The sequence below is a fragment of the Ictidomys tridecemlineatus genome, chromosome 9 (assembly GCF_052094955.1).
Source record: "Ictidomys tridecemlineatus isolate mIctTri1 chromosome 9, mIctTri1.hap1, whole genome shotgun sequence".
Taxonomy (NCBI): Eukaryota; Metazoa; Chordata; class Mammalia; order Rodentia; family Sciuridae; genus Ictidomys; species Ictidomys tridecemlineatus.
In genome coordinates, this window is record NC_135485.1 from 75,480,188 (window position 1) to 75,504,576 (window position 24,389).

General features: G+C 41.5%; 1 protein-coding gene across 1 annotated transcript; it reads left to right on the plus strand.

Moving 5' to 3' along the window:
* Positions 1–24,389, plus strand: LOC144366461 (dual specificity mitogen-activated protein kinase kinase 6-like). The gene is made up of 10 exons (XM_078020739.1): positions 1–114; positions 1,935–2,054; positions 2,291–2,407; positions 3,071–3,122; positions 5,416–5,519; positions 6,721–6,798; positions 8,286–8,425; positions 15,908–15,953; positions 21,704–21,807; positions 24,200–24,389. The coding sequence occupies exons 1-10, from the start codon at positions 76–78 to the stop codon at positions 24,387–24,389; spliced, it is 990 nt and encodes a 329-aa protein (XP_077876865.1). The 5' UTR covers positions 1–75.

A 24,389-nucleotide genomic window follows, 5' to 3' on the forward strand; every position in this document is an offset into this window, starting at 1 on the left:
AACTTTGAGGTGAAGGCTGATGACCTGGAGTCTATAGTGGAACTAGGGCGAGGTGCGTACGGGGTGGTGGAGAAGATGCGGCACTTGCCCAGTGAGCAGATCATGGCGGTGAAGGTAGAGTTGATGTTCCCCGAATGTTTAGTGTCTGCAGTGTGTATGTTTGTTCATCTCCACTGTAAACCAGCCCTTTTCACAGAAACAAAATGGTCTTCAATAGGGTGAAAAAAAAAAGATCCTTTGCAGGAAATAGTATTTTTCTCCAAATGTGTGTAAAATGCTTCTTTGGTATGTGTTGCACAGACATTTATTTTTTAACTAAGCCCCTCCACCACCATTTTTAATTTTTTTTTTTTACACAATGATGAGATTACTGTCATACTTAAAGGAATTAGCAAATGCTTTCTTAGCCTCTTCTGATACTGGATCTGAACTAACATTTCTTTGATTATCTCGAAGTGCTGTTGTTGTTCTGTTGGTTTTTCCCGTCAGCATCCAAAGCAAGTTACACAATGCGCTTGGTTGCTATGATGCATGAATCTGTTTTATACTGTTTTGGGTTAAAGAATTGTCCCTGAAAATCAAGAAACTGTATTTGAGAGAGAAAACATCTGTTTGTTGAATAAAGGAAGGTAAATACATCTAGAGTAAATTTGCCTCACTGTTGAGCTATGGACTGCAATCTAGATCAGTTGATGTTTCTGGAAAGATTCAGGCCTTCTTAAGGAATTGCCTTTTCTGCATAGTTAGTCACTGGGCCCTTATTGGGAATGGCAAGAGACATAGAGCCCTTTCCTGTTAGAGAATGAAGGCCACCTCATGAAGACCTAGTATTACGGTAACTCTGCTGTCAGTTAAAGACACAGTCACATTTCTGGAAGGCAATATTTGCAGGTGTGACAGGTTTGTCTTCTTTCAGAAGCACCGGGTTGGGTTAAGTGGTTTCTCTGTTTCTGTTTGGTTCCTCCTCTTCCTGTAGTTGTACCAGTTCTCTGACAGTTGCACTTGATTCCAAATACAGTTGGTTCTCCCTGTGTGTGGGTACCACACCTCTGGATTCAATTAATTATGGATCAAAAACATTTGAAAAAAATTGCACTGAAGATGTACAGGCTTTCCCCCCATCCTTATTCCTTAAACAATACAATGTAACAATTGTTTACATACATTTATTTTGTATGAAATGTTAAAGGCAATCTAGGAATGATTTAAGGTATATGAGATGATATGTAGAGATCATAAACAAATGCCACATTGTTTTATGTTAGAGACTTGGGCCTCCTTGGGCTTGGTAATACAAGGGCAGCTGGTCCTGGAACTGATCCCCTGGGGATATGGAGGGCTAACTATAGCTACTGTACTCCTTCATGTTTCCAAAGAGGGGCTTTTGGCTTTTTACCCCTGAGGATCACACATAAGCAGTAAAGTACCTTCACACTAACCTGATATAGTCCTGTAAACCAGATTACTTTTATACCTTAGAAATACAGTTTTAAACATCTTCCTATTCTCTGAAATATTCAGTTAGTTTGCTTTTTTTGTTTAAGAAATCAAATGACGAACAATCTTCCTTACTTCTTTTTTTTTAAAGAGAGAGTGAGAGAGAGAGAGAGAGAGAGAGAGAGAGAGAGAGAGAGAGAGAGAGAATATTTTAATATTTATTTTTTAGTTTTCGGCAGACACAACGTCTTTGTTTGTATGTGGTGCTGAGGATGGAACCCGGGCCGCACACATGCCAGGCGAGCGCGCTACCACTTGAGCCACATCCCCAGCCCTCTTCCTTACTTCTAATGGATTATAAATGGCCTGTCACTCAGGGTGGATATGTGCTAGCAGTGATTTCAGCTGGTTTCAGGGATGGGCTCCTTATCTCCCTGCCTGACTGACTGACTCAGCTCAGAGAAGTCACCCTAAGTTTTTCATGCCTTCCCATCTAGCGGATCCGGGCCACTGTAAACAGCCAGGAGCAGAAAAGGCTACTGATGGACCTGGACATTTCCATGAGGACGGTGGACTGCCCATTCATCATCACCTTTTATGGAGCCCTCTTCCGGGAGGTAGGTGATCCTTTGATTCAAAGTCCGAGAAGAATAATGACTTACAGTTTTTCTCCCCTCGCTCACAGGCCCAGGCTGCCTGTGTTGCCTTTTGGAGCTGATCTTGCTCATTTACAAATCCCTTTGAGATCTTGAAGGGGAACTGTACCTTTTCCTCCTCAGGACAAGGTGTTGACCATTTCTTCTCTCCCCCTTTTCCACCCTCCTTGACCTTCCCTAAATGGACTGATCTCCAGGGTGATGTGTGGATCTGCATGGAGCTCATGGACACGTGGCTAGATAAGTTCTACAAACAAGTGATTGATAAAGGCCAAACAATTCCAGAGGACATCTTAGGCAAGATAGCAGTTTCTGTGAGTACATCCTGAACCTTATTGCAAGGAGAACATAAAAAGTCTAGGCTTCAAGGGTCTTTGGGTCCCCAATATGAGGAACCCTAACCTTTACCATCATGACCATCCCACAAGTGTCTGCTGGATGCGTGCCTCCATGGGTGGGTGGGTAAATAAGTGCTTTCCATCCTGAGCCCTGTGTCGAAGACGTTACCACTGATTTAATTTAGCAAACTCTACACTCAATACTCTGATCAGGGCAGCCATCTGTTATGAGTGCATTCCACCCAGCTCTATATTCTGATACCTATTTTTTATTTCAGTTTTAATTTGTAGATTTTTAAATGTCTTCTTAAAACTACTATTCATAGAAAGAAGCAGCAGAAAAAGATAGAAGAGACTGTTTGTTACCTTAATGGCTACTGAGATTCATGAGGGTAAAGAAAAAAGAAAATGCTTGAGGCCAAACCAAAAAAAAGAGATGAGTGAGACATCTCTGATGTTAGCCCTCTCTGGTGAGTGGAGCCCAGTTTGTGTAACTTGCTGTACCTACACATCTTGGGTAGAACCACCACTATTTGGGAAGATACCTTACCCTGTGACCTTTAGGCAGGGATAATAAACCTGAATTCAGTTTCTTTCCAGTGATGGGGTCAATAGTTCTACTTTGTGTTTCTCTTACAGATTGTAAAAGCTTTAGAACATTTACACAGTAAACTCTCTGTCATTCATCGAGGTAAGCATCCACACAGCTTCCCTGGCTATTCCTTTTAATAAGTTCATTTCTTTGGCTTGCAGTCTTCCTCCTCACTTTCCCCTCCCCTGTAAAGATGGCAGTGGAACTGAGCCAGGTAATTGTTTGGGAATTGCATAACAGTTAGCTTTTTGTGACTGTAACAAGACACCTGATCATAATCAACTTATAGACAGGAAAGGTTTATTTTAGTGCACAGTTTTGGAGGGTTTAGTCCATGGTCAATTGGCCCTATTACTTTTTGGCTAATAGTGCAGCCACATATCATGGTGAGAATGTGTGGCAGAGGAAGCCCATTCACACTGTGTCTGGGAATGAAAGGGAGGAAGAGACCGAGGTCTCATGTCCCCTTTGAGAGCACACTCCCAAAGACCTAAAACTTCCCATGAGGTCCCATTTCTTAAAGTTTCTACCACTTCACAGTAGTGCCAAGCTGAACATAGCCTTCATCACTTGGGAGATGCTTCAGGTCCAAACTACAACAGTATATATATATATATATGTATGTATTTTTAATCTTGGTTGAGGGGATAAGAAGACCTGGGCTTTATATTACAACTAAATTGAATATAAAATACCTGTTACCAAGCTAAGGGATCATGGAGAATTTCAGAGATGATAAAGATTCATCTTGTACTCACCATCATGCAGAAGCTTGTTCCCAAAGCATAATGGACAAATGTATGACATTCTACATTTCAATAAGATTCCTAGGGGATTCTTGAGCAATCGAAGTGAGGAAACCTCTGGAATAAATCTGAGCCCTTTCCATCTGCAGGAGGCAGGAGAAAATGATTTGGTTTTTCTTTTCTCCATTCTTCTCTTCCTTTTTCTTGGCTTATTATCTCTTCATTCATTCATGCACCCACAATATATCCACTCATTTACCTTTATCCATCCATTCATCTATCCATTTAGCTCTTATAATCATATTTAAAGCATTATTTAAATACAACACTAGAATAGATGCCCTGAAACGTACCTATGAAAATATATTTTTGTCACAAAATTATCAATAGGAAATTAGAATATATATACACAAATAAAAGAGTTTTGAAAAAGAAAATTGTCTTAGAAAAATGCCAAATATGGAAGTAGATCTGTAGAGTGTAAAATGAGTCATTGATTATTCCTGGGAGTCCATGGTGAGGAAAAACTTCTTGGAAGAGGTCCGCTAAGTCACGTCTTTGAGAAAGTTAATGGAAAGTATTGATAGCTAATAGAGCTTTGTGGTTTGGATTATTCTTAAGCCATGTGCCTGGAAAGGACAATGTGCCTATTATTATTACTAAATTGCTAGTATTAAAAATTGAAAAAAAAATGGGAGGTTGGAAGACCAGAAGAAGAAATTGGGATAGAGTATAGATAGGAAAAACAATGTGGATTTCTCAGGAATGTGAAATTGATTTTTAACAGCTTACTTCCAAATTATGAGATATTTAATTCTTATTCGAGGATAGAAAGGTTTAAAAAATAACAAAATGAAATTTGTATTGTCAGCCAGTTTAAGAGAAAAAATGATATAGGATAATTTTTAGAGCTTTTAGAATGACTTTTTTTTCCTTCTTATTCTATGTTCTCTGTGAACAATGTCACAAAGGGAAAAAGGAGCTAATTGCTAATTTCATTACCCAGAGACAGCAGTGCTCATCTGCTGGGGTATGTGAGTGGGTGGGTTCCATTTAAATCTGTTTAGGAATGCCCCTTCTGTGACCTGCCCTGCGCTCTTATGTGCCTGGGTTTATTTTTTTTATTTTTACTTTTCTTTGTCCTGGGAAATTGAACCCAGGGGTGTTTAACCACTGAGCCCCATCCCCAGCCCTTTTTTTGTGTTTTATTCAGAGACAGGGTCTCACTGAGTTGCTTAGTGCCTCCCTGTTGCTGAGACTGGCTTTGAACTTGTGATCCTCCAGCCCCAGGCTGCTGAGCTGCTGGGATGAGAGGTGTGTGCCACGGCGCCTGGCTCAGTAATAATTTTTAAAGTGTTTGCCATGTTACTGGAAATGAAGATGATAAATAAATAGAGGAAAACAGTTCTCTCCACCTGGGGTTTTACAAACCTACAGGACAGACAAAACATGCAGAATAAGAATCACCTTGAAAGCCACAAGCAGCAGGTAGCCGTGAGTCAGGGGTGACATTTGTTTTTGAGTTGGGCAACTCAGGGAACAACGGAAGGTGAAGGACTAACGGGGATCTCAGGCCCTCTGGTGGCAGAGACGCAGATCTTCCGAGCAGGCTGGGATGATGGTGTGCCGGTTACTCTTGCTTTCAGACATCAAGCCCTCTAAAGTGCTGATTAATGCCCTAGGCCAAGTTGCTAAAACAATTGACGCCGGTTGCAAGCCATACATAGCCTTAAGTCTGGCAGCGGCAGGGGTGGCATCTGAGAACTGAACAGCCTGAAAAATCAGGCTGGGGGAGTGGGAAATGGATGGCTGCAGGGGTAGGTTGAAATGTGCCTGAGACTCGAGAAGTATTCTGCATTGTTTTGTTTTCTTAAATATTTCCTCTCTGAACTCCTTAGTCACTTGCTTCATATAATGTCTTTGTTCTTTTGCGCTCCAATAACAAAATGCCACAAACTAGATAATATTGATAAAATCAGAGATAAGTTCTCAGAGTTTAGGGCACTAAGTCCAAAATCAGTGTGCTGGCAGATTCGGTCTCTGGTGAGGGCTTGCTTCTCTGATTCAAAAATGGCACTTTCTGGCTGAGTCCTCACCTGGTGGAAGGGGTGAGGGATCTCTCCTGAGCTTCTTGAATAAGAGTACTAACTCCTTTCATGGAGCTTGCACCCTGAGGACCTCATCACCAATTATTTGTGTCTCACAGGTGATTAGGTTTCAATGTGTGGATTTTGCAGGGGCAGGTACAGAAACATTCAGAATGTAGCATATATATTCCTTTTAAAAATCAGGTAAAAGGGATATATTATTTGAAAACACATGTAAGGAATACACACAGCCTGCACGGTTTCCTACCCTGAGTTGCAGGTGAGTGTCTCCTTGTTGGCTGAGGACAGATTAGTAAGTAGAACTTAAGTGATACCCACACAGCTGGGTTAGTCATGAGAGAACCTCACAGCACTGAAGATTCATCACCATTAGCAGAGACATTGGGGCTCCATTTATGATATTGTGTTTGAAATTGAAAAGCTCCCTGTCTGTGTTCAGCTAAAGGTTGCCAGGGTTTACTAGCACTGGACAGTCGCAGCCTAGTGACTCTTGTGGATTCTTTTTAATCGGTTCTAGACGGTTGGCATTTTTAACAAGGATAATTTTAGATGGGCAGAGTAGCTTGATAATGCATGCCCCGTTTCTTAAGGCAAAATTAAAATTTGTTCTGAAGGTACTTTGATCCAGGACTGTCTCAAAGAAAGGACTAGCAGAAGAAGGGAAACTCCACAGAGACATTGCTATTCGCTGTGGGTGACCGAGTCTTTTGGGCCTGGGAGTCATGTTAAAGCTTAAAGCAACTCACTTGGCAGCTTTGACCATCCCTACTCTGAGTCTTAGTTGAGCTGTGAATGTTGTTTCCAAAGTCTTTCCAGTTTATCAGTTGTCTGTCTTCTTTGCAGCCTGAAAGAATAAACCCAGAGCTCAACCAGAAGGGATACAGCGTGAAGTTTGACATTTGGAGTCTGGGCATCACCATGGTAGCGTATGACAATTGTCCTGGCCTGTGGAGGTTCTGAACCTGCCACTGCTTTGGGACTGAGAAGCAAAAGCCCTGCATGATGATCTTGAGCATCCTTTTTTTGACTGATGTGGCAGGTGGTTTTTGAGTGACAATTATTTGCAGTTTGGTGTACTGGGAATACTTAACTGGGTTTGGGCAAAATGATTTTTCTCTTTGTTCTGCCTCTTCCTAGTTGTATGCCCTTGAGTAACTGATAGTCCCATGAACTGTCTTTCTGTCCTCATCTGTAAAGCAAGAGGGTCTGACCAGAGTCCTGGTACCTTCAGTCAAATGATTCTAGTCAAAGCAAGATGCTTATGCTACACAGAGTGCTGATGTGTGTGGGCCCTGCTGTAGGAGGTCACGGGCTACAGGAGTCTTGGCTGCTGAGGTCAGGTGTGTCCTAAAGACATGTTAACAAACAGTAAAATGTGCTCAGGCACAGCCCTGCAGTTACGTGATCAGTGTCACATTAGTAACTGGTGATCATAAATTTTCAGTGTTATTACCGAGGCCTGGAGTTATCCACTGTGGTCCTGGCTCCTTTCCAGGCACAGCAGCTGATTAAATCCTGTAAGTTATTTTACGTCCCTGCCCAGAAACCATGTGATCCTGTAACAGCAAAGTGGCTTTTACCCAAGTCCAAAAAAGATCACTTACTGGGTCCTGGGTTACTTTTTTTTCCCTCTCATTTTGCCAAGGGACCTGCAGGTGGCAGCAGAGTTACAGTTCTGCTCTAGAAAATCCTTGTTTTCATCAGCTTTTGGGTTGCTGTGACCAAAGACCTGACAAGAACAACAACCTACAGGAGGAAAAGATTTTTTTGTGGCTCACAGTTGCAGAGGTCTCAGTCCACAGGCCCTGTGAGCCCAAATATGAGGCAGAACATCATGGAGACAGGGTATGGAGGAGGAAGGTAGCTTGGGACATGGCAATCAGGAAGCAGAGAGAAAGCTCTGCTCACCAGGGACAAAGAATAAACCCAGTGACCCACCTCCTACAGCTACACTGCACCTGCCCACAGTTACCACCCAGTGAATCCATGTCAGTGGAAGAATTCATTGCTTAGGTCACAACTTTCATAATCTAACCCTGTCACCTCTGAATGCTCTTGCCTTGTCTAACACATGACCTTTGAGGGGGATAGCTCATATCTAAACCACAACAGTCCTAAAGTTTAATATTGTGGCTTATAATTGTTATAAAGTAGCCCAGTGTGTTTTGCTGAAGGACCGGTTTTAGGTAGGTTTCAGTGACTGTCTCTAATAAGGTAATATTGAAAAACCTCTAGCTCTAGGAATATGGTGGTGGTGGTGGGAATTGTCAGAAAACAGCTTACTAATTTGTTTTTATCCCCAAATTATACATGAACTTCACCTTTGTATTTCCCTCTCACTCTCCTGGAGAGAAACACGGCTGATTCCCGGAGGCATCTCTATTTACACGGCTTCCTCTCCCTTGCAGATTGATCTGGCCATCCTCTGGTTTCCCTACGATTCCTGGGGGACCCCATTTCAGCAGCTCAAACAGGTGGTAGAGGAGCCGTCGCCACAGCTGCCCGCAGACAAGTTATCCTCACAGTTTGTCGACTTTACCTCACAGTGGTAAGACAGCCCCGACTCCCCGTTGCCAGGGCTGGGGAAGGTGGAGCGTTCTCATGACTTCCCTCCACTGGGATTGGTCCATTCTGCATACATTCATTCTGGAAGCATCTACGGAGTCTGCCCTCCATGCTTGAGAACAAGATGCCGACATCACAATCCTGGCCCTCCCTAAAGCTCCACCAAGTCAAGTAGGGGAGTCTCATGAGTCAACTGTTGTAGTGCAGTATCACAGTATGGCAGGTCCAGGGGTGGAGAGATGCTTAGGGTATTCGGAGAAGTCAGAGGGAAGGCATCAGGACAGAGTTTTCTGGAGGAGATGAATCCTGAACTGAGCCCCTGGGAGGTATTCTCCAAGTAGAAGGGAGAGTAGGGGAGGGAAGGGATTCTAAAGAGAAGGAATATCACACACGATGTCCACAAGCAAGAAACTCCCTTATGGAAGCTGTGAGCAATTTGATGTTGTTTAGAGCATAAAGAGAAACGTGGTGAGAATTCCTGGAAGCCCAGGGATGGGGAACAGAGGCAGAGATCTCCTTGGAAGAGATAGTGGTGGTTCAAGGGTGTTGCTGAGCTACCTAGAAGTGTGCAGAATCTTGGCTTCTACAGAATGCTTGCTCACTGCAGAAGTGCTCACCCAGGAGGGCGCAGCAGACGATGTTGGGGATCTGGGAATAGAACCCAAAGAAAGCTGGATTCAAAGAAAGTTGTCTTAGAAAGAGGGAAAGAACCACATTAAGGTGGTCAAGTTTTGTTTTCCATGGAAATTGCTGGTGCCATCAAGGAAAGTAAGAAGGGGGATGGTATTCTCCAGACAATCCAGTGATTCCTATCTGCGGTCTGGCCAGAATGCCCAAGGTCACGTGATAATGACCCCTGTGTAGAGGACATCCAAGTTCAAGCACATAACAGAACCAAGTTAGTTTATCTAGGCATCCTGAGAAAGCGGATGAGAACTGGGAGAAGGAGAGAGTCAGAGCTGGTGGCAGTCGCAGCCATGCCTCCTGCTGAGGAGCAGTTCTGACCACTCCCTGCCATGGAGGGGCCTGGAGCTCTGTAGACTCTGAAGGGCACAGGGAAGTCGAAGTGACCTCTTCCTCACAGCATTATTCCTCGGCCTTCTTGCTCTTTGGAAGGAGCGTTGTGAATACAGCTTTTATTGGGAAACATGATGACACGAGAAAGGCTCTTGTAGCTTGTGAAACTAAGGCCTGTTGGACTTTTTCTGGTCCCAGGCCACTCTCACCCTGGGTGTTTTCCCTAATGATTTATGAGGCTGGCCCACGGTGGTTTGGTTTGGTTTTGATTTGTGCTGAATGGCCAGAGAGGGGCTGGAACTCTTGGATAAGACACGTTGGGTGTCTCTAAAATAAACATTCTCTGGGCTCTTGAGGTCTGTCCCCTGTCTGCCTTCCTTATGTGAACAGGCTGGATATATCTGCCAGTTGAAATGGCGGTCATGATTTCACCTTCTGGATTCAAAGAACTTGATTTTTTTGTTGTTGTTTTCTTTTGCCTTATCCTCAAATATTTAAATGTCACATAGGAAAAGGGTGAGTCATCTTCGATATTGAGCCCAGTAGTTCCTAGGAGGAGTGGTGATGGGGAAAGTTCTCATCCAGGGAAATTTCTTCAAGCTTATCTTCCTGTTCCTCTTCTCCCACCCATCCCCCTTGGCCCAGGATTCTGGATACTTTGGGAAACTTTGGTAAGAAGGATGAGGCTGGTGTGAAAAGTTTGGGAAAGAGAGTTTTCCACTGTGAATCACCCATTCAGTCCAGTGGTTCTCAACTCTGGCTTCTCATTTATACATCTCTAGCAAACATTCAAAGCACTGTCCCCAAAGCCTCACCATCACAGATTCCAATTTAATTGGTCTGGGGAAGGACCGATTTCAGTACTTTTCAATGTTCGTAAGTCATCCTAATGGACTTCAAATATACCTGCTGAGAATCCTGGGTTTATATGAAAGATTTATGGACGTGCTATCAATTGCTTCTCGTTTAGAATTACACCTCTCTGTAATTTTTTTTCCCCCAGGGATGGGGATTGAACCCAGGGGTGCTCTACCACTGAACTACAAATCCAACCCTTTTAATTAATTTTTTATTTTTGCTGAGGCTGGCTTGGCACTTGCGATCCTCCTGCCTTAGCTTCCTGAGTTGCTTGAATTAGAACTGCACCCCACCACGATGGCCTGTAGTTTATTAAAAAATCATTCAATCAATTGATTTTTCTGTATCAAAATACTTTTCTTCTCGAACTTAAAACCTCCTCCAAAAGAAATAAGAATGAGATCATTAAAGCTTCTTACAGTATTTAAAAATGAATACATTGAGAGAGGCCTGTTTTCTAATGTCAGTGTGTGCACACACATGCAGAAACTCCTGAGGCTGTCCTGTTGCTCTTTCTATAGTGACTGCACTGTGTCTATGCTCCTGCTACGATGCCCGTATGTTGTCCATCTGAGATCTCCCTATCTTTCTCTTTTTTTATATATATATGTCTTGTTAATCCAGTCATTTTTATTTTCTATCTTTCTCTTTTTTCTCTCAATTTTAGTTTCAGTTACCATAGTTTATTCATTCAGATGTTTCAAGTGGTAGACAAGTTCCTACTTACCTGGAAATTTTACTTTGGTTAATGCTGTGTCACTTCATTTACATTCAGGAAGTCAGCTTGTCTTGCTTATGGGGCTTATTAAAGTAGTAATAATAATAGAAACAAAATCTAAATCATTTCAGCTTACAGTCATCAAAGTACAGATTTTTTTTTTAATTTTTCAAAGCATCAGTACTATATCTCTGGGAAAAGCTGATACTTTGGAATATTAATTTTGTAAAATAATAGGTCATATTTGTTGATGTGGGGAATTTCAAAATAGCAGAGGAGCCTTAATTATGAATTTTAGGAGCATGCTTACTTATCCTCACTTGGACTTTAGGAGAGTGTACCTTCTCCTATTTGTCAATAATTATTTTTCTTTTTGCCTGCCCTCAAGCATTAAGATATTTTCTTTGATACCTCCTCAGGATGTACATCAAACTTTTTAAGGCCTCTGAGTTGAAAATTGCAGGGATTTCCCCGCCCCCTAGATCTTAGCACTGGCTTGGGTATTTATGGAAGCAATTTTATTTTTTATGTATAGTAACATCTGAGTCCATGCCTCATTCAGTAACAGCCTCGCTATTGCACCTGTTTTGCTATTGACAGTTTTAAAGTTGGTCTGGAGCAGATTGGAAAGAACAAAGAGGTTTCTGAAGAACACCTATTGCTTTTTGTTTCCCTTTGAATTTATAACTGACATTTTTAGAAATCGTAGATTGGGTCACTTGCAATTAAATAGCAAACAAAGGAATATTTTACAGGCGTTCTGGAAGAATACCCCCTTCCTTGATGAAGAGCAGGACACAGCCTCCGAGAACCTTTTCCTTTATTGCCTCATCTTCCACTTTCCTCTTTATAAAGCTGTAATCTTTATTAATTACCCTTTTTCTGAGTGACTGCCATATTATACTTTTACAACATAATCAGGCTTTGGTCCTGTGAGTGATAAGGGAACTCCAGATTTGGGAAGTAACATTTTTGAATCTCAAATTTCAAGATAAATATATCTCTGTATTTATTTCTTCATCCTTATTTGGGATAAGCGTACAAAAAGGGCATGTTACTCAGAGCCTAAGGGATCTGTCGGAGCATTGATGACCTTTGGTGGCTTGCATTTCACCCCAGCATTTGAAGGCATCCCAGTGTGGCATCCAGGGACTCAACTTGGACCGGGACCTCAACCTGTGACCTCCACCCATCAGTACCGAGTGATGCTTGTCAGATAACAAACAGCTAATCACGGTGCATGGGGTGAAGTGGCATCCACAGGTGGCTCTGGAGCCCAGAGATCCAGGTGCTATAATGCTACTGCAATAACTTCAGAGAAACATCTTGAAGAACGAAAGGAAAGGGAAGGCATCGTTGCTTATGAACTTAAAGAGAAGCAACGATTCCTTATAGACCCTTCCTTTTTGTACTTATTTGGAAATTGGACTAGTGAATGAGACTTTCCATCCTTTTTCTCACACATGGTTTTACCGTAGAGTATTTAAAAAGTTTCTAAGGTAGACAGTGCTGACCAGATAGGCCTTGTTTGGGGGATTCATAATAAAGTCTAATAGAAAAGCCTTACAGTCCAATCCACAAAAAAGTTCACAAATGAGTTTATATATTAAAAAAAAAGGCATCTCAGCAGGTTTTTACTTTCCACCACAAGCTCTTCCTACAGGTTCATAGAAGGAAGTCTCTGAAAATCAACTCAGAGTAACTAGTATGAAACAGAGACAATCAAATATAGTCTCCAACTTGTTCAGAAAGGACAGCAGAAAGAGGCAGAGGATATTTATTTAGCTTTTGACAAATGGATGGCTTGAGAGGCACAGTGTGTTTTTATTCTGTGGATGCGCCAAATAGCCCTTCTTGGAAACAATCGGTGGGAATTCAAATAGGCAGAAATCCTCTGGTCAGCACAATCTTCAAGCTAGCAATTCTCAAGACAGCACGAAGCTGGTTTTTAGTGTCAGCTACGGTCAGAAGCGTGTGTTGTGGCATTTGGAAGAGGAATTAGGGCAGTTAGCTAATTGTATGCTTGAAAATGACAAGCCACTTGAAAATTCAAAAGTCTGACTTTCATCCAAGAATACATTGGTGTAGCTTTGAACTCTGCAGTTGTTATTTTATACTGAATTTCAAGCACTTCCTATTAAACATGGAAAATTTGCTTTTTTTCCTACCTAACCTTATCCTGGGTATTTGGCTATTCTTAGGGCATGTTTTGAAGTGTTCTCGATTTAAAAGATGGGGAGAAACTCAGAATGGGTTGCACCAGATACAGGAATTCAATAAACAGCGCTGCTCTGCTGTGTAAGTGTTTTCCTTGAGTATTCTGTTGTGGAGCTTGGGGTGAACTTTGACCTTCGCAATCAAGAGCCATAATCCCAAATGTCACCTATTGGCCAGCAGGCTCAGAGGTTTCAGAAATCTTAAACACTTTATGATGGACCAACTTAGGGGCTTTTGATACTTTTTTTTTTTTAATAATGAAGACTTTCAAAGAAGAAATTTTTCTGGGGACATTTTCCTCACCTGCTCTGAAAGTGAAGATAAGGAAGAAAAGGGTCATTTCATAATCTACCAAATATGAGGTCAAAAATCAGCAGACCCATGAAGATCTGTAGTTGTAAAAGAAGCCCTTGTTTTGACATTTGAGACACAGGCTCTTTCTCTTTGCTGGTCATTCCCTTGGTTCTATTCCTGACCATGAAAACCACTCATGGAAAGGTGGACAGAGGTGCTCTGTCAGTGTTTCAGATTCAGTGCAGAGTTAGGGTCTCCAGCGAGATTTCAGAATCAACCCCTTGAGTACTGGATGTGGGTTTGATATTGTGTGTGCTTCTTGTTATTGATTTAGCAAGTTAAATTGTTCAGCCTATAGAGAAGAATTTCTGGGTTTTTATTTGCTTTGATGAACAGCTAGAAATTTAGGACTTGTACACATTAGACTTTTTATTTTTTAACTGGGGTCTATATGCAAGTGAGTAATACCCTGGGACCACATTGCTTCTGCTGGGTTTCTTTCTGGGTAAACTAGCTCTTGAACTTAGGAAAACTTTTGCTTCTGAGAGTAGTGGGTAGAGAAGGGTAGAAGGCAGGAGGTGGCGGTGAGTGACAAATGAATCAGATGGAGTAATTCCAGGTAAATTCATCTAAGAGGAGATGAGCAGTAGCAGCCAGGGAGATACCCTAGGAACTAAAGTCCAGTTTCACCTATACTATGACATTTTAGACATTTAGTAGTGGGGGACTGCTCTGGGCATTATATCATGCTTAACAACATCCTTGGCCTTTACCTAGTAGATGCCAGTGACCCTCTGCACCTAGCTGTGCAACCCAAAATGCCTCCAGATGTTGCCAAATGTCCTTTGGAGGGCAAAATCACCTTCCTTTGGGAACCATTAGTACTGACTCTCAGGATGCAGAGGCAGGCAAAGCCATCAATGGGAGTTCCAAGGCTCATTCATTTCACTCAGGTACACATTCCCATTATCAGTCCGACTGTGACAATTGATAATTCTATCTAATGCACTCTTGTTTTTATCCTCAGTTGAGATGAAACTTTCTCTCATAGGTTGTCTGGTCACTGAGGTCACTAGGTCCTAGGTCTGCCCTCAGTTCCAGATTGAAACTTCTCTCCTCACATCTACCTGTACCCTGTCTCAGGTCCCCTGGCTTCTACCAACAGCACTGCCTGGAATAAACTGGTAGGCTTCTTTTCAGTTGCTTTGGTTCAAAAGCTTCCCTACCCCACCCCCTCTCTATCTTTTTTCATTTCATTTTTTTTGAACCCCACAGTTTCTCAGAGCATCTCAATGACTTCATCCTCTGTGGTTCTGTACCTGGCTCCCTCATTAGGATGAGTTAGTGTGGCTGGATCAGAGCAGAGCTCATGTCACACACACCAGGTCTCATTGGCTCCTTATGATCAGTCACATTTCTGTTCCACTCACCCCAGGCATAATTCCTTTCCATTCATGTATGATTGTATGGCCCAGTGGGTGAAGGAGGGTGTAGGTGGCCTTGCAAAACATTGTTTTCAAAATCATGATTCTCTCCATTCTGTAACCTGCAATTCCAGCTCCAAATACACCATTTCTCTTCTTCCTTTTTCTTTTCTTTCCATTTTAAGGATAGGGGTTGGTAGAGGATGGAATGGGTTGAAGATAGGAGAGATGGGTTATTCTCTTTATCCTGTGATTTTATCACTGTGGCCTCTGGTATCCAGGGTTATTCGATGTCTCTGAAAGCTCAACAGATCAAAATGCACTTCACAGTGTTCACAGTAGTGCACGGCCACGAAGTATTTCTGAAAAGAATTGCTAAGTCACAGAGTATGTTTTCCTTTTTATCAGCTAAGATGCATAAGCAAGTAGTTTTAGCCTAGAGACTTTATGGGTTTATTTCTTCTCTCTGAGGCAGGTTTGGCTAGGAATATATTGAAGCAAATTATAAACTCAAGGGAACTGGAAGCTGCAAGAACCAAGTTTCATTGAAGACTGTGAGGGGATAACAGATGCATCATAGGAAACACTTGCCGATTTCTTTGCCAGGGGAGGTGGGATTAAAAGCTTCCTTGAAGGAAAATAGCTATTCATTTTGAAATAGAATGACTGCAGCTCAGAAGGGTTAGTCTCATTGTCACTGGTAAAGTGTCAAAAAATAACACACACAAACACACACACACACACACACACACACACACACACACACATACTTGTCTTATTAAGGGTGATTTAAAAGTACAATTTATCTTTGTAACAGAACCATCAACATAGGAGGTTCATATTTTCAATACATTTTTTAAGCTGGTTTGGTTCTAGAGTCCTAGTGTAGTGATAGTTTCTATATTTTAATGTAATTAATTTCTTTTTTCCCTTTAAGCTTGAAGAAGAATTCCAAAGAGCGGCCTACGTACCCAGAGCTTATGGTGAGTGTCAGCCCTGTGAATATGCCCAAAGTTATAGCAACCTAAATTATGGTCAGATAACCACATTGGAAGAGATATGATTGATTCATGGGGACACTCATGACAGGAATTGGACTCAAGAAAAAGAGTGAAGAACCTTTCATTCATCATATGTCCTTTATAAACATAATAAAAGCCTTTCCCCTAGTTGATTAACCTGTAATGATATAGACAAAGGGTGTCTGTGAAATTTATATTTTCAAATTTAAAACCTACCCATGGTCACAAAGTACTATATAATATGAAGGAAAGCATGCCCTTCAGAGATTTCAATAATGAGAGGAAGAGGTGCTATGTGCCTACTCAAATTTTGATAATATATCCAGGATGAATTAGATGAAGTTCTTTTGGCTGGGTGGCTAGGGAGGAAAGAATCACTGTTTTTTTCTCCTCCTCCTGTTTTTCATTTTGATGAAAAGAAGTAGGAGACAGTACTATGAATTGGATTCTACGATCTGGCATTCACAATTTGTCATTTGCTCTACAGTGAAAAGAGGGATGAAATTCAAAGCTCAGCCTGGTTTAGAATTGTTTCTCTTCCCTGGTGGTAGCTGCCACTCTAGGTATTACCAGAGGGTCTTTGGTACAGATGGCAAGGACCTAAACTTGGCAATGCTCTAAGTGTCTTTTGAATGTGGGAGGAACACATTAGGTGAAGGGAGTATCATACAATTCAGACTATGTATGAATTGGTGTTAACTCCTCCCTAGACTTTACCTTAAGCAGGGGAAGGAAGAGTTAGGTTCACATGCAATTTCAATAAAGAGAAGAGCACACACTGACTTCCCTTTTTACTGGAGCACGGTGATGTGGCAGGCATGGGATGCTTCCTCCCATCCTGTCCCACCCGCACCTGTCAAAGCCAGCCCAGGGACATCACAAAATGTGTACATTCCTGGCATCTCTTACCAAGTGGTGTGGTTAGGGGGCTGAGATATTTCCTGACTTGGAAATGTCAAGTCAGAAGGTGCTGCGGGACTCTGGTTGAGAGGGTGTGTGCTCAACAGGGCCATCCATGTGGATTTTTAATTCTTGTGGATAGGCTTTGGTTTAAGTCTGGACCATTTTCCTAATGGATGAACTTGGGCCTCCATGTCCCCTTTAAAGGGCAGTGCCCTGTGCTTGACACTCTATGGCTGTCTTAACTGAGACCCGCTATTGAGGAAGAAGAGAAGATGAGATGACAGCATTCTATATGCTTGGGTTAAATATTTTCTCCTTGACTATGTTTCTAACAGCCAGAGGCCTTTTCAGTCCTGGCTACTCTTTTGTGGTAGTGTGACACCTAATCCCTTTTAAAATTAATTTCACACAAAGTTCAATAAATGTAGAACGATTCCTGTAGGATCTTATGGAATCTGTAATCCTATTTTAAAACCTCTTTGTTTTATAACTAATTTTGGATAAAAGAAGAACTTTCAATATAATTCTCTTTAAAATGTAGGACATTTTTTTTTCTTCTAGAGAACGTATTATAAGAAAGTTCATTAGAACATATTAGAAAAAATTCAGGCTTAGTGTACATTGGCAGGGAATGTTGACTTCTACCTTTCCAGTATATTCTAACCATTTGGTATGTTTTGGCATACATATCAATGTTGAAAGATCATGTGGGCTCCCCCCACCCCTTTCTCCTTATGGCATTAGTCTTTGTGGTCCTGGAAATGAACTTGCCTCTTAAGACCCATAACTATTGCCTGCTTTCCTGTGGAATTGAGGTTTTTAAATGGAAAATCTGAGTCCAGACTCCCTGACTTCAGTATTGGGAAACACGTGCTGGAAGGCTATTGTTTAAGATTTTTAGGAGTTTGTGAAGAGGTGGGAGAGAAAGAAATTATTTTTCCAGATGAAGGACAGTGTAATTAAGGCCTAACCCAGACATGGACCACTTATGGAAATCCCAAATGGCTTTCTCCCTAACTCAGATTGAGGGCTATCTGTGTTTTAAAATCATCTTCTCTGCTTGTTCTCCCAAACTTCAGCTGGGGGTCATGACTCTACAGGAATTGTTCTTCAAGTGTCAGCATTAGCCAACTGGATAGTATTTTAGACTCTGGGGGAGCTACAGCTGCTATTATGACTCTGGAAATCTGCTGTATTCAATATATGGGGTGGGGGGAAGGGGTGTGTGGTTGTGCTCCAATAAAACTTTATTTAAAAAACAGGAAGTGGGCTAGAGGTGGTCATGAGCTGTCCTTTCCTAACCCTCTCCTAGATGATAACCACCATAAATGGTAATCAGATCATTCAAGTGATTGTCCTGTGGGGTCATTATGTTCTCCAAATATCTTAAAAGTACTAGAGTAGTAAACAAGGATGCCTGGACCACAGAAAACATCATCTTTTTTTTTAAATAGTAACTTTAAAAAAAATTTTTTTTAGTTGTAGGTGGACACAATACTTTTATTTTTATTTATTTATATGTGATGCTAAGGATTGAACCCAGTGCCTCATACGTACTAGGCATGAGCTCTACAGCTGAGCCACAACCCCAGTCTCAGAAACCATCATCTCGACAGCTGAGATGTGCATAGGCTCTGGAGACCTATTGGAGATATAGCTTGCCCCTTTGCTCCCGATTGTGTGTCCATGGACGACCTTGCTGACCTCTGGCTCTCACACCCATTTTCAAGCCTGAGAATAAACTGAAACATGCCTGAACATTTGTTTTTAAGACTGTAGGCTGGCTTGTTTAATTCATTCACACATTCAGGCTACAGCCACTGAGCTAATAGCAGCAGGACAGAGGTGTGTGTGGGGGTGCTGGCTGGCATTAGAAGTGATCACCAAGACAATCTGAGGTTTGGTGTGTCCTGTTTTGATAGTAAAAAGGCTTTTAAGTACATTAAACCTCTCCAAATGTTAAGAGAATGTGGGAAAGCTAAAAAGCATGATGTGAAGACACTTGGTAAGTGTGCCGTGCTAAGTGGGTTAGGAATGGAAAGTGGTACTGATGCTTGTTCAGTGGTGTCCTTGGAGGAACCTTTAGGAGAGAGATGGTGGTAAAGTTCAACTGGGCCCATCTGAGTGTCCATCAACCTCCAATTGGAGCTTTTGGCCACCAGTATTGGTCCCTTTAACTAGAAGCCTCCATGATTACTAAAGCCTTGGGAAGGAAATGACCACTTGAGGACCCTGCACATCCCCAAGCCTGTAAAATCTTATAGTTGACCATGTCTGCAAGACCCCCTCCCTCCAACGCCCCCCCTTTTTTTTCTTTCTCTATTGAGTATGCTGACAGGGCTAGGAAGGTATGGCAGCAAGAAGATAGGACCATTCATTTTAATTTTTAAACAGAAATTATTTCAGAGTAAATGCACAAAATCAATGCCAAGAAATAGGGATCCTGAAATAGGTTATTTTCCTAAAGTAGTTGAGAACACCCTGATCCTCTCTCCCACTGAGGGGGAGTGGTGTGACTGGACTCTTAATGGACAGTATAATTTTTAAATTTCCAGGTTTGCAGAGTCAGGGGTTAAAATTTGTGTGCATTGGCGTATAGGAAAACTCAAGTGCTTGGGTCAATTGTGATACAGCCTGGGCTCCTGAGATGGGAGCTAACAGAGCACCTCTTGCTTGCTATGACAGAGGTGCTGTGTGTGGTTAAGGTTGCAGAAACTCTTTGGCCAATAGAGCTGGGAAACTTCAGCCGTGTATGTGTCAGGAAGGGAGCACAAGGGAATGTTTAGACACCGACTGCATCTTTAGGTGCCTTCTACATACACATAAAGGTTGGTGGTAAATTCTGGCCCTAATATGTTTGCCACTAAAGGAAATTTCACAGCTTGGGTTTCACAGAGCTGTTTTTGTAACAATAGATACATCATAAAGTTGTATTTGAGCAACAATCTGAAGCATTCTGGGCAATTTTCTGTGTACAACCTATGTGAGAAGGATTGATTGAGAAAATTTGGACAATTTATCTCTTGTTTCTGATTTATTTCTTTGTCTCAAATTTATTTTCTGAATGGAGTGCTTTTTCTATATGAATTGAAATGTCATTTTAATAGATTATTTTTAGAGGAAAAATATCTTTTTTGCGTAACGAACTTACACAGTAAGAACGTGTTTCCTACTCTACAGAATCATCAAATTGGGTCATTTTAAAGCTGACCAGAGGTATGTTAGAGATGTAGTTTTGAATTCTTTATTTAAATACAGGAAAAGTTTTATATATATATATATTTTGTGAAAATAGATGGTAGACAGAGCTTCTCTATGGATTTGAACTTTACAAGAATTTTAATAAAATAGGTGGACTTCCCAGCTTCCTCTGTGCTTCCATTTTCTAGATGAAAATGCTGCTTCTGTTTATTGATCTAGTCTCTGCGAGAAAAGAAAAATCAACACCTTTTCTTACAGTCTGTGGGTTTTATCATAGACAATTGTATTTGTATGTATGATCAATCGTTCTCCTATGTTGCACCTGAATTTTGTTTTTAAGCCATGTTTATTGTAAAGAAAGCTGGTTGGGCCAGTGCAAGCATGTCTGATGCTAGAAGGAAGTAATTCCACCTGCTAGTTAAGAGCCCCCTACCTCTTCTTGCTACCTGAATGATTTTGAAAGCAGATCAGAGAAGTTGTGCACACCTGTCCTTTGTAACTCACACCTTTAGCACTTCATCTTAGTGTCTCTGGAGCGTTTGAAGTTGAAGAATGAACAGTGATGTCCCTGGACTCTCTCCATCTTTGCTGCCCTGTGCAGCGTGCTGCTGAGCTTCCCTCTGGTTGGAATCATCTCTTCTCTGTGGGTCGAGGTGTCTTTTCTTTATGAATGAGGTGGGCTGAGCTGTAGAGTATGGAATTCATTAGAAGCTTCTCTACAGGGAGGACCTCAGAAGCATGTGGGTGGAATGTTTCCATGCCTCTAAGGTGAATGTTAAAATTTAAATTCTGGCTCTGGGAACATTTTTTGCTTATATGAGCTATAGAAGTGAAAAAGAAACTGGGGTTGGGGGGTGTTGACTTCGTGTTTTCCTATATGGAAACCGGTGGGGCAGACTTCCTCAGGTGAGAACCTCGCCCATCATCATGTGGGGGAAGGGAAGTGATGAATGTCAGATGGTAACTTCCGTATGCCCCAGCTTTGTACTGAAAACATACCTGTTTTACAGGAAGGTAGAGCTTTTTGAGCTTTTCCTGTTGACTGTGGGGGCCCCAGATATTCTCATGTTAGCCTGACTTTCCTGTTATCTAGGTTGTGAGCATTTTCCTCACTTTAGAACTATGGCTTATCATGATGGGAATGCTGTCTCAAAATCCTGAAACTGAGGTGATAGCCCATGCACAGGGCTTGGAGTAGACACAACATTGGTGTTGATGTAGCTTATGTATTAATAAGAGTTCCCAGAAACAGACGGGATTGTAGGAAAATGTGGTTTTAAAGAAATCTTGTTAGTTTATAACATTTGGAACAGCTGCTTTCCTGGGTTGCTATTCTTTAGAAAAAAAAAATTGTCTTTTCATGCAGATGGTACTGAGGGGATCCATAACAGCCTGGATTGACATCTAACAGTCAATAAGCGAGGAATTATAATTTTTGCCTTACAAGTATACAGGCCATTCTGTGATGAAATTTCCTATCATGGTATTGTAAAAAAAAGCATAATTTTATCTTTTCCGTCTCCTTTTCCATCTAAGAACCCATTAAAGGAAGAGTAAGCTTCTGATGAACTTTGAAATGTTTCTTTGAACCTGTGTTTTTGACCAAGGAAATGACCGAGATGCCAAACCAAGTGGTTTGTCACGTGGTTCCTAAGGGCTCCCCCTGCATCTTTCCTCTCACCACCCCAAAAAGGAAAATGAAATTGGGAGAGTAAGTCAAACTTGAACTCCTCTGTTGATGAGGAGCCTTCACTTTGATTTCCTATCTCAGGACATTCTTCAGTTTCAAACTGCTGCTGGGGAGGAAGGACCAGCTGCCGACCTTGTAACTGGTCTCCAGATGTTTGTGCATGTGTATGTAAAACTTCACACTGTGTGTGTTGTGTTCAATGTCGTGTCAATCTATGAACTGACTCAAGCAACCATTTAAAGATAGCAATGACCGTGATAATGACAAAAAAAAAAAAAAAATCACCCAACCAACTCTCTCTGTCAAATCGTTGGCTGTGAACTTTCATAGCTGGGACAGATAACATCCATCAGCCTTCAGGAGCAAGGTGTCCTTGAAAGAAATGGTGTGTTGATCTCATAAGAAAATGTACAACGAATAAAAGACATTTGGAAAAGCGAGTCTACCTGTTCCTTGAATTGTGTGTGGAAATCCTGGGTTTCTGGGAATGCCATGCTTCTGTGTATCAGGCCATGGGGGGGGGGGAAAGCGCCTGACTGGTTATTCCTTCATTCTTCCTCTGCTCTTCTCCTGTCTCTACCATTCCATTTCCAATGGAGAGCAGAACAAAACACAGCCACACGGTTAGATGAGTCCAATGAAGACGCATTTGGGGCGTGCTTCAGATTCTCCATGCTTACAGACAGACAGTCCAGGTTAGGAGGGAGCTAACTTATTATTATTAAAATCAAACAGCCCATGGCAAGGATGAGCCCAGATGTCTTAAATGAAAAGATTAAGGCAGCTCTCTTGTGGCTTGCGTGTGTGCCTGACACGGAACCGTGAGGCCAGCTACTCATTCAAGTCCTTCCTGGATCTGTAGGTATAATGTTAGGGAAGTTTGCTTTATAGGATTAGGCAGTGCCTTGAACCAGATGTTCAGTGATGTAAAGAAAATGTTAGTTTAAGTAAATGTATTTGGGTTTGCAGAGCTCTCTGATTTGTTCCATAAGCTGAGACCCATTCCATGTGTATCTGCCTTAACCCATTGAGTCCCAAGTTTTCAATGATGTGACTGTTTCAATGAATGACATAGGTACATTGAAAAGAGGCTGGATGCCATGTTGACTGAAACTAATTTGCCCCACCAAGGTAACTGTCCTCATTCAAGATTTTGAGGGAAAATGGATTAAGTGGAAAATTGCAGAAAGGCCATTGGATTGAATAACAAAAGCATTTGGGGATTTATCCATTGAAACAGCAAACCCCACAATAGTTATGATTTCTCACAATTCTGTGGGTCCACTGGGAATAGCTGGGAAGTCGTGGGGGGCATCTCTCATGTAGCTGCTGGCAGATAGTGGCTTGGGTAAGTCATGGAGGACTTCTTCATTCACATGTCTCTTCATTGAGGAAGCCCAGGCAGAAGCTTTGAGTAAATTGTGGAGCATAATTTCCACAGTTGGTACTGAAACATGTGCTTCACAGTGGGGGCGGGGCGTCTTTGAAAACTAGCTGCCATGTTTTTTTAGTTCAGTACAGTTGGAATGTACTGGAAAACTTTAAAAATTGATCTATTCCCCTCTTTTCTAAACTGGTAATTAAAAGGTTGTGGGAATTGTGCTAAAATTAATGATGAAATTAGTTCCCATGGAGTAATTATCCACGACTTCAAGGAAGTTAATTTGATCAAGATAATGTGAACCTGTTGGAGGTAAGTTAGCCATCTCTGCCTGAAAGTAGTTGGCATTAAAATGACACAGGAGAGACAGTAGTTGGCATTAAAATGACACAGGAGAGAATTAAACATTGACACAAGTGATTCACTAAACTCCTGTCTGTACTTTCCACCACCCCAGATGGTCATGGTTCATAAATACTTACTGAGTAGGTGTTTTTCCCTTAAATGGAAATAGTATTGTTTTGTCATTTTAAAATAATATATTTTCAGAAAACTCAGAGGATACATGCAGAAAAATAAACATCATTCGTAATTCTGAGTTAATTGTCCCTGCATTTAAAGAATACATTGTTCCATACGTTTTTCCCCTTAGAAAACACACACATACATACACACACTTACAAAAGCTTAATGGAATTATACTATTACTACCTGCACGCATTCCAAGTTATATCAAGGGCTTTTATCAAGTCAATAGATGTGGATAGTGTTGTCAATGGCTATATGATTCTGACATATATAGATATGGACAGATATAGGTGTATATACCTATATCTAAATATAGATCGATTATCTGTCTATCATCTATCACTGTTTTCTTGTTGGAAATTTCGGTCACTTCCTTTCATTTGTTTTGATACATATGCTCACATCTTTATGCACTACACTGACTGTTTAAGAGGAGTTTTGAACAGCTGAAGGAACACACCTCCTGCTGAACATGAACACTGGTTTTACTTCCTTGTTCCATAGGCTCTCCTCTCCCACCCTGCAGGTGCCCATGCCCCTCAAGTCCAGCTTAAACTATGGCTGGTCTGGCAAGAAACCCAAAGCAGGGATTGGCAGCACAGGAGTCTACCCGCACTTTGTGGTAGGCCTAGAAGAATATTCTCTGAGTAAAATGGAGCTTAAGGAATGTCTCTCAGGAACATCCACAGAGTAA

Excerpts from the sequence above, each read along its gene's own strand:
- LOC144366461 (XM_078020739.1), top strand. The coding sequence starts at position 76 with ATGCGGCACTTGCCCAGTGAGCAGATCATGGCGGTGAAG. Across the intron at positions 2,408-3,070 it reads TAGGCAAGATAGCAGTTTCT|ATTGTAAAAGCTTTAGAACA; the intron begins GTGAGTACATCC and ends TTTCTCTTACAG. Across the intron at positions 21,808-24,199 it reads AGGAAAATGAAATTGGGAGA|GCTCTCCTCTCCCACCCTGC; the intron begins GTAAGTCAAACT and ends CTTGTTCCATAG.